Source organism: Siphateles boraxobius, unplaced genomic scaffold, assembly GCF_051911475.1.
Source record: "Siphateles boraxobius isolate OS27281-9 unplaced genomic scaffold, OSU_SipBor_1 20, whole genome shotgun sequence".
Taxonomy (NCBI): Eukaryota; Metazoa; Chordata; class Actinopteri; order Cypriniformes; family Leuciscidae; genus Siphateles; species Siphateles boraxobius.
Window position 1 is genome coordinate 15,425,235 of NW_027508811.1, and position 10,084 is coordinate 15,435,318.

At 37.7% G+C, this 10,084-nt stretch overlaps 1 protein-coding gene across 6 annotated transcripts in view; it reads left to right on the plus strand.

The window, feature by feature from the left end:
- The window catches only part of slka (STE20-like kinase a), a 36,535-nt gene that overhangs the window by 24,854 nt on the left and 1,597 nt on the right, over nucleotides 1–10,084 (plus strand). For 2 of the 6 annotated variants that reach the window (XM_077237052.1, XM_077237054.1), the window contains exons 13-18: nucleotides 3,236–3,307; nucleotides 4,873–5,002; nucleotides 5,987–6,111; nucleotides 6,204–6,392; nucleotides 6,498–6,623; nucleotides 6,781–6,894. In XM_077237052.1, the coding sequence (XP_077093167.1) occupies nucleotides 3,236–3,307; nucleotides 4,873–5,002; nucleotides 5,987–6,111; nucleotides 6,204–6,392; nucleotides 6,498–6,623; nucleotides 6,781–6,894 (756 nt within the window). Of the gene's footprint in view, nucleotides 1–2,008; nucleotides 2,102–3,235; nucleotides 3,308–4,872; nucleotides 5,003–5,986; nucleotides 6,112–6,203; nucleotides 6,393–6,497; nucleotides 6,624–6,780; nucleotides 6,895–10,084 lie in introns of all 6 variants that reach the window. The other 4 variants (XM_077237053.1, XM_077237055.1, XM_077237050.1 and 1 more) reach the window with 3 other exon arrangements.

A 10,084-nucleotide genomic window follows, 5' to 3' on the forward strand; every position in this document is an offset into this window, starting at 1 on the left:
GATTTGAGTCTATGGCAGGTAAAGGAGTCGGACAATCTATTAGTGATTTAGTGTTTACTTGTCAACTAGTTAGCAGAATGATTATTTGTCTGTTGGATTGCTCATGTTCATCCCTATTTGGTATGCTTTTAGTAGCTTTTTTTCATTCTTGTTTTCTGGGGATGCAAAATCCAAACAGACACTCTTGCGTTTGACTAATTTACTTTAGCAGCTTTGCTTGTGAATCACAATGCAGCTGCAAATGGAATTGATTTCCTCATCTGTCCCTTTAGACACTTCTCAGCTGTGTCTCTTGCTTTGTGTTCAGACTTGTAAATGCAAAGCAGTTCTTTTCTTATCATGTTATGTTTGCTTAAAGAAACTCGGGCTTTCACATCCAATTACCTCCATCCTCCGAGAGGCCACAGAGATGGCTTTAAAGGTTAATTGGGTGCTAAGCAATGGCTTAGGAACAAAATAAAGGTTGTCTTCATTTCATCTCTTCCTCCTGCTGGTGTTTTCAAGTGTTGCTCATGATTGAAGGGATTTCAGTACAATCATGCATGGCTTCATGGAAATGGGGTCTGTGTGGTGTTGGTTTGTCACTATTCTTATTTCCTTTGAGGTATTGATGCATGGTGCCTTTGCTTTCATAGTCAGTAACATGATAATAATAGAGCACATTTCAGCTGTTTGGTTTCTCACTGCATCATCAGCCAGCATGATATATGCTCACAGCTATTAGCACCACTAGATTCTCTTTTTTCTCTTCCTTTGGTTTTTCTGTGGCACTTGTACTAGACAGCTTGCTCCTCACTAATGCTGTCATATGCATGTGCCTAAGAGTGCCTTAATGGATTCAGATACGGCAATGTCTTGTTTTCTCTCTCTCTTTCTCCCTCTCATGATACCCTGTTCAAATACATCTTTGAAATTTAAATTTATAAATTTTTCCTATACTTAATCTGAAAAATAATGTTAATACTTTATATGTAAAATAACTGTTTTCACACATTGTTTTATGATGTTATGCTTTTCTAAATGTCACTAATTGTGTTGCTGTGTGAGTGTGATGTAATGAGTGGAGATCAGTGCTGTGGTGTAGGGCCTCTTCTCTTGATGGGAACACAATCTCTAGTACATATTAGTTTATGAAAACTAATTTTCCTTTCATTTTAAAAATACTGTTAAAAGTGACCTTCATTGCAAGATGCACATTTCAGTTTTCTATATTGCTGAGCAGCAAATAAAGTAATATACACTACCCTACCATTTAAAAGTTTGGAGTCAGTAGGATTTATTTTTAAATGACTACTTTTATTTATCAATGATGTAGTGATCAAAAGGGACAGAAAAGACATTTATAATATTACAAAATATTTCTTACAAATAAATGCTGTTCTTTTGATTAAGCAGCACAACTGTTTTCAACACTGATAATAAAAACATGTTTCATTTCTGAAGGATCATGTGACACATTCTAATATTAAATTAGAAAACAGTTTGATCAGGAAAGAAAGATATTTTGCTGAAATATTAATAAAGCTTAAAACAACTGACGATTTGACATTTTGGCACTTGACTTCTCTTGCTGTTGAAAAAATGTTCCTGCTGACACAGCTTCCTTTACAGAAAAACAAACGTCAGCGATATAGTAGAAGTGTGCATCTTTTAGAGATTACTTTGAAGGGATCTATACTCTGATGGCTTTAATGGCTGTAGAGGTGAAGGAAGGATCTATGTTAGCTGCTGTTAGTGGGCTTTTTCTCTGTTCTTCAGCTTCTGAACAACTCTTTAACGGTAGTAGCTGATCATGGGCTATTGGAATCATCTTTATATTAACCGCTAACCCAGTTGGAAATCATCAGTGGTTTGGAGATGATTATCTTTCAAATACTAAAGCGTTCATCATCATAGATTAACCCTTCATGGCAGATTTTGCATGACTTTCTCCGACTAATGATTTACACCGTCAGTCCCTACGCGAGTAAAGCCTTCATTCCCAACAGTATGCATGCTCACACTGTAGGTCAAACAAGAGGTCGAACAGTCCCCCAAACGCATGAGAAAAGAGCTCATGAAACGGTTAAAGGAAGACCTAGCAGTCATTCAACATGAAGAGGTAATTTAAACAGCGGCTTCCCCATACACACACTTCCACTTCTCTTTTCTACCACTCTGACCTTGAATTGTAGGATTGACAATAATTAGGGTTATTCCTTAAATTCCCTATTTAAAAAGAAACTTCATTCAGAGTTCATCCTCCCTTTGCTGCCATAACAGCTTCCACTTTTCTGGAAAGACTTTCCACTAGATAATAGAACATGGATGCAGGGATTCGCTCTCTTGTCCAGGCACAAATGCATTAGTGAGATTAGGCGATGTGATCTGGCGCCTGCATTCCAATTAATCACAAAGCCCTATTTGAGGGCTGTGCGATAATATTATTATTATTATTATTAACTAATATAATAAATGAAGCAAGAAATATTACTGATATAATATTTTACTGTAAAATAAAAATAGCATTTAAGGAAAGAAATATAGTATTGTATTTTTACATTTGTACAGTAAAATAAAATAATTAATATTTATGACTGTCTTAATTTCATTTTGAAACATTAAACCTTAAAGCTTCTCTTTTGTTGACAAGTGTTTACAAGCTCGTCTGAGCTTTATCTACATTCTGATGGCTCATTAACTTTTCAATGTTCCAGCCGAGCCTCTCAGAGACCCTGGGTCATGAGCTGCTCGCTTATAAAAGAACACAGTCTGTGCTTCACTCCAAAATATGCAGCGCATATATTTATATAATTAAATCGTTATTTTGGTTTATCATGCAGCCCCACCCTATTCCACTAAAAATGTTTGTCTGTACAGATGGCATGGCTGTATACTTGATGTTATGCACCTGTTAGGAATGGGTGTGGCTGAAGTAGCAAAACCGGTTAGAAAGGGGTATCCCCATACTTTTGGCCCTGTAGGATGTTCCGTCAATCCATCAACTCCAAAGAGAGAGGAGTATAACAGACTAATGATGACTGCTGCATCTCATCATGCATGTCAAGGATGACAGCCTTCAGACTCACCAGCTGCTAAACCTGCTCTTGGGACCCAGGACACTTAAAAGATTATTGCAATGAGGAGACTAGATGATATTGTGAGATGTGTGTATGGTTTGCGTGTGATGCGCTTGAGTGCTGGTGTGTGTCCCCTGTTCCTGACGTGGTGGAGTTGGCTGTGTTTTGCTCCACAGGGTGTGGCCCAGGTTATGATACAGTCTTTTCAGTTGTCCTCATGTGCTCTGTTCAACGCTCAGATGCAGGATGTAAGTCTCTTCTCTCCTCGTGACTCAACCCTCTCACATGTGCCCGTCCGTCACACAAGTTACAGAGCAGATGCATACAAATTCACAACAGCTGTAATAGTTTAGCTAACTTTTTTAAATAACTAAAAGTAATGGAAAACACATTTTAAAACCAGAGAGAATAGACCATAAAATATCAAATCCAGTATAAATGCAAAATGCATATTTTCAGCACATCTCCTCGCCCCAGTACTTTGAAATGCCTCATCTCTACTGCAGAAGTTAATGTGAGCCTCACTGGAATCATTGCACTGTTGTCACTCCTGAACTATATATTTGTTGAGTGACACTAGCAGAACTGATCTGATTATGTTCAACGCGATTCTACTGAAGTATGCCCCTTTGTAACGGTGCAGTAGTGTTTGAACGTGATGTTGACGGCACATGCGGGCAGGAAGCTGCTCTGTTGTGTGCGAGTGCTGTTGCTGCACTGTCTCAGTATCTCTTCTATCCATTCACTCTCTCATACTGTTACTGAAACTTTAGTCAAGTTTCTGTGCGTCACCTGTGCTGCTTTTTTTCTGTCTGCCACTGAAGGGCAAGTTCAAAGGAGGAGTCGGACATCAGGATGACTTTTGAGATGTTGTTATTATTATTATTATTAGTAGTAGTATTTTAATGCATTAGCTTATATATATATCTGTCTGTATTGCTTTGGTTGAGTAATTTGTCAGTGTTACGTATGTCTTTGGCAAGCCCAAATAGATCTGAAATGATTGTCAGGAAGGTTTCTGAAATTATACAAATACATACACTACCATTGAAAAGTTTGTGGTCAGGAACTTTAACTTTCTATTCATTAAAGAGTATTTTTCAACATTGATCATAATAAGAAATGTTTTTTTAGCACCAAATCAGCATATTCGAATGATTTATGGAGGATCATGTGACACTGAAGACTGGAGTAATGATGCTGCAAATACAACTTTATAATTACAGGGGAAAAAAATACATTTTAAAATATATAAAAATAGAAAAACAATATTTTAAATTGGAATATTTCACCCAATTAATGTTTTTACTGTATTTTTGATTAAATAAATGCAGCCTTGATAAGCATGATACTTTTACCGACCAAACTTTTGAATGGTAGTGTAATTTCTTGCGTTTATCAAATTTCACTAGGCTTTCAGGAACTAATTTTAATATACATTGTATTGTTTAATCCATCCCACATTTTTTCTCCCCTTTAATCAGCTTAGAAAATATGAATAAAGTCAGTCTGGGCTTATCTTAAGGTTATTTCTGTACTGTGACTTTGTATGTTTTGTTTATCTATTCTCTAGATCATTCCTTTCTTAAATCTTTATCCATTTATCATAAATTTATAAATGTTTTATCTCTGTTAAATGGTTTAAGTGTGTGACCTTCCTCTTAATGCTGTGGTATCAGTGCTGTGTTAGTGCTCATGTGAAATTTGTCTGCTTCACTTCGGAGCATAATCATGTACAGATAATCATTTACAACACACCTGTTGTTTCTGTACCCGATTCCTTTCTTCTTCTCGCTCCACCCGTCTCTCTTAGGAGCAAGAGTTTCTCCAGAGGCAGCAGCAGGAGCTGGATGGAGCTCTGAAGAAGATCATTCAGCAGCACAAACTAGAGATTGCCACTATAGAGAGAGACTGTCTCAACCATAAGCAGCAGCTCATGAGAGGTCAGACACACTTTTTTTTATTTAATAATAATGAAAAGCATTTTGAATTCATTTTTTTGTTTGTTTGCCTGCAGTATATTTTCATATAGTTGTACAAAATTGTTGAATAAAAATAATACTTTCTCTCAGAAAAATCTTACCGTCCCCAAACGAGAGAGAGAGAGAGAGAGAGAGAGAGAGAGAGAGAGAGAGAGAGAGAGAGAGAGAGAGAGAGAGAGAGAGAGAGAGAGAGAGAGAGAGAGAGAGAGAGAGAGAGAGAGAGAGAGAGAGAGAGAGAGAGAGAGAGAGAGAGAGAGAGAGAGAGAGAGAGAGAGAGAGAGAGAGAGAGAGAGAGAGAGAGAGAGAGAGAGAGAGAGAGAGAGAGAGAGAGAGAGAGAGAGAGAGAGAGAGAGAGAGAGAGAGAGAGAGAGAGAGAGAGAGAGAGAGAGAGAGAGAGAGAGAGAGAGAGAGAGAGAGAGAGAGAGAGAGAGAGATTGTGAGTTTGTTTCAGGGAGGCCTCTGTGAATATGTAGTTTTGTGGCGTTAACATTTTTGCTTACTTGCAGTATATTATCAAATGGTTCACATCAAACTTCACTGAGTTATTTTATGAGAAGGAGTCCAATAGACTTTTGTGGTTATGTTCATTACAGATAAATTAGCTGCAACATATTTGGTGATATATTTATCTAGGTCACGCTTTCAACTCCAACCACAACGGAAACGTTGAAATAAGTTGAAATAGAGCTAAACTTTATTTTCATTCGGGGCCAATTATAAAGGCCAGCCGTATGCCTCTTGGGGTGTGGCCCAGATCTCATTTGATTAGGGGTGTGTCTGCGAAAAATATCCCATACAGATGGTTTTGAGATTTGACATCTATGACGTGTAATGAACTGTGACTTTCTGTCTGCAAACATGTCTAAACATGCATGGATTCAAATGATCTGGTTCTAATGGCTGAGAATTGCTCTTTTTCCTCTTCTTTGGCTCACAAACCAACAGCTCGGGAGGCAGCCATGTGGGAGCTGGAGGAGCGCCACCTGCAGGAGAAACACCAGTTGCTGAAGCAGCAGCTGAAGGATCAATACTTCATGCAGAGACATCAGCTCCTCAAGAGGCATGACAAGGTGAGACTTGGCTATCAATTTATACAACAAATCAAATACTGCCATGTTTTGTAGCCACTTGGACTGTTTATTCCTACTTGGCTGGTCATCAGGAGATGGAGCAGATGCAGGGTTATAACCAGCGGCTGATTGAGGAGATGAAGAACAGGCAGACACAGGAAAGAGCTCGGCTGCCAAAGATCCAGCGCAGTGAAGCGAAGACACGCATGGCAATGTTTAAAAAGAGCCTGCGGATCACTGGCACAGGAACACCAGAGCAGGACAGAGAGAAGATCAAACAGGTCAGACCCTCTATCAGGAAGCTCAGGAAGACCTTTTTCAAGATCAGAGGAATAAGGCGGGTGTTAAGTCCTTTTTAAACCTTTTTCTACTTTATTTTCGGGCAGTTTGCTGCTCAAGAGGACAAGAGACAGAAGAATGAGAGACTTCATCAGCATCAGAAACATGAGAACCAGATGAGAGACTTGCAGCTGCAGTGTGACTCCAACATCAGAGAACTTCAACAGATGCAGGTCTGTAACACACACATACATTCCTTCCATCTTCCTCTTTCCTTTGTGCCAGCATTTTTGATTACATTTATGCTCTGTTCTGTTGAGTCTTTTAAATTAAACTAGTTGCCCTCTATCTTTTGCTGTAACTTCTGTTTAATTTTCTTATTGCCAACAGAATGAGAAATGCCACCTCCTGATTGAGCATGAGACTCAGAAGCTGAAGGAGCTGGATGAGGAGCACAGTCAGGAGCTGAAAGACTGGAGGGAGAAGCTTCGTCCCAGGAAGAAGGTATTCAGTATATCATAAACATTATTTGCATTTTCATTGGATCCAGTTAAACCTGATCATTTCAAGTGGATCATGCTGCTTTTTTCCCCCATGTCAAAGATTGTGGGTTTCCAAACAAGCTGTTAAGAAAATATATGAGATCTAAAAATGTATTTAACATGATAATATAATTATTAATAACTTTTGTATGCACACTGCTACTGATTAATGTTTTTGAGAGAAGTTTTGTTCACCAAGGCTGCAATTATTTGATAAAAAATACAGCGAAAATACATAAATAATATTGTGAAATATTATAAAAATTTAAATGTTTTCTCTTTGAAGTGATGGCAAAGCTGATTTTTTTTAGCAGTCATTACCCCACTCTTTAGTAGGGCTGGGTACCGAGTTCGGTACTTTTTAGGTACCGACCGAATTGCCTCGATACTACCGAGTACCGAAACATGTCTTGTTTTTCGGTACCAAGTTTCGGTACCTAAGTGGTTAATCTCATCAACGTCAGTGAAACAATAAACATGCAGCATGATTGGCTGTGGCGGAAAACACTAGTTTACGCGGCTGCCCAGAGACGTGGCTCTGCCTCGTCACACGTGAGGCTGTAGTGTGTGTGTGTGTGTAAGCGTCCAACCCAGATAGATAGAAAATATGTAGAAATGATCAAAAGTGTACCTATGTACCCGACTCGATGCCATAAGCACAAAATGCAATATTTTCGACAAGATATTTGCTGCCAAGACCGGTAACACGGTAAATCTGATAAGGGACTTAAAAGCGCACAGAATACACTCGAGAGTAGAAAGTTTATCCGCCTTCGACTACAAGAACTGGAGCGCGTCACATATAAACCAGAACTCAGCATATAGGATACTTGCCTCACAGACATGAGAAATAGTTCTATATATGTTCAAAATATGTCTACTTTTAAACGAAACAATTAGAAATAAATAGTTTGATTACCTAATCCATATAGGCGCGCAAGCGTTCACTACTGCAGGGATGACGAGTCAGCATCGCAAATTCGCAATAATCATCTTTGCAGCCAACACGTTTTGTAAACACTTGTTCATTAATAAACAATTAAAATATCTCCATGCTATCGTTTCCCGACACATCCATAATCAGTAGGCTACTTTTGCCAGTGCTTTGCGCAAGCTTCATGTGTGCTGAGCGCGAGGCATATATCCCGCACCCCAGGAGCCTATATTTAATTCAATTCACATTTATTTGTATAGCATTTTTCACTATACATATCGTTTCAAAGGAGCTTTACAGAAAATGCATGTGTCTAAATTACAATTTAGAGTGATCTGTAATCAGGGGTGACTGAATGAAAATTAATTGAAATGCATTACACACTGTTTCATTGTTAAACAATGAATTAAGTTAAGGCAGAAACAATGAGCTCATTGAAGTAAAGAATACATGTTGTTAAATGATTAGGAAACATAGAAAACTTTAGCGCTGGTGCTTTTTTACAGACTCAAAATATGAGTGTAAAAAATAAAAGTTTTTTTTTAGGTAATGATATATGGATAAAATTGGTATCGAAAAAAGTATCGTTCAGGAACCGGTATCGAAGTCAAGGTATCAGTATCGAAAATTTTGTTACGATACCCAGCCCTACTCTTTAGTTGTGCTGCTTAATATATTTGTGGAAACTGTGATGAATTCTCTGATGAATAGAAAGCTCAAAATAACAGCATTCATTTGAAATAAAAATCTGGTTACATTTCAAATAAGGTTCATTAGTTAATGTATTAATTAACATGAACTAACAATGAGTAATACATTTGTTATAGTACAATTGTTATTAATCTTTGTTCATTAATCCAGCTGTCCATCGTTTGTTCATGTTAGTTCACAGTGCATTAAATAACGTTAACAAATACAACTTTTGATTTTAAAAATGTATTTGTAAATGTTCAAATTAATATTAAAGCTCCAGTCCGTTATTTTTTTGGGTTGAAAATTATCCAAAATATAAATTTAAGCAAGTACGTAACCAGCCCGTGTTCAAAACTATCTGCTTGCCTTAGCTCGATTCAAAATGGTAAGCTTGTAGTAATGTTTTCAATTCCAGTGGTACTGGTTGATTTCTGCGGGAAATTTGAGCATGTGTTTGCTTCATTACGTCACATCTGTACACATAAAGCAGTCGTCTCGGCTAGTAGGCTATATTGCGTGTTAGGATGTTGGAGGTGGAGATTTATACCCTTTTCTCAGCACTTGATATAATTAAACTTATCAATTTGATGGTGGATCCAGAAAGGTTCAAATGACAATCACCAGTGACAACTGGAGATTCACCAATTGTAAAATGTAAAAGAATTCGGACTTCGGACTGGCTACAGAAAAAAAGACTGTAACCGGGCCCATGCAAAAACAAGGATAAATATCTGAAGGGTATCAAATGTAGACTTCACTCAATGCTGAAGTTGTTAACATTAACAATTTGAGAACCAAGTATAATTTGCACGGTTTGGCTGATATAAGCGATCGTTAGATTTAATCAGCGCGATTTACTGGAATGCTTTTTTTCCCTTTGTTGGTCAGAACAAAAGTGGATGTTACTTGTTTAGATGACATTTTCCAGTGAAAATTCTATGTTGGTCATACTTCCAAAAAGTAGAATCTGATTCTGAATGACAGTATCCACCCCGCGCGGTGACTGACAGCCGCACATTCTCCTCAAAACATTGGATTCATCCGCACTGTGCCGTGCCGAGGCACAACCCACATAAAGGTAGGTCCGCAAATAACTGCAATTGCAGATTTCGAACAGAGATGGCGACAAAGAGGAAAAACTACGGACTGCAGCTTTAACTAAGATTAATAAATGCTTTAGGAGTATTATTCACTCTTAGTGTGTTAACTAAGGTAGTTAACTAATGAACCTTATTGTAAAGTGTTACCAGAAATCGTATGTTACATTTATAAATGTCTTCACTTTCACTTTTAGTCTGTTTCATGCAGCCTTGCTGAGTATTCATTTAACAAAAATCTTACTGACCCTGAACTTTTGAACAATAGTGTGTGTGTATATGTGTGTTTGTAACCCTAATATTATCTTTTTTTTTTTTTAAATCTAAGAAAATATTAGAATAAAGTCTGGGGTCATTGTATTCTGGAATGATAATATGCTATCTTTGTAAGTACACATACTATATGTCTCTCTCCTGCTCTCTCTCAG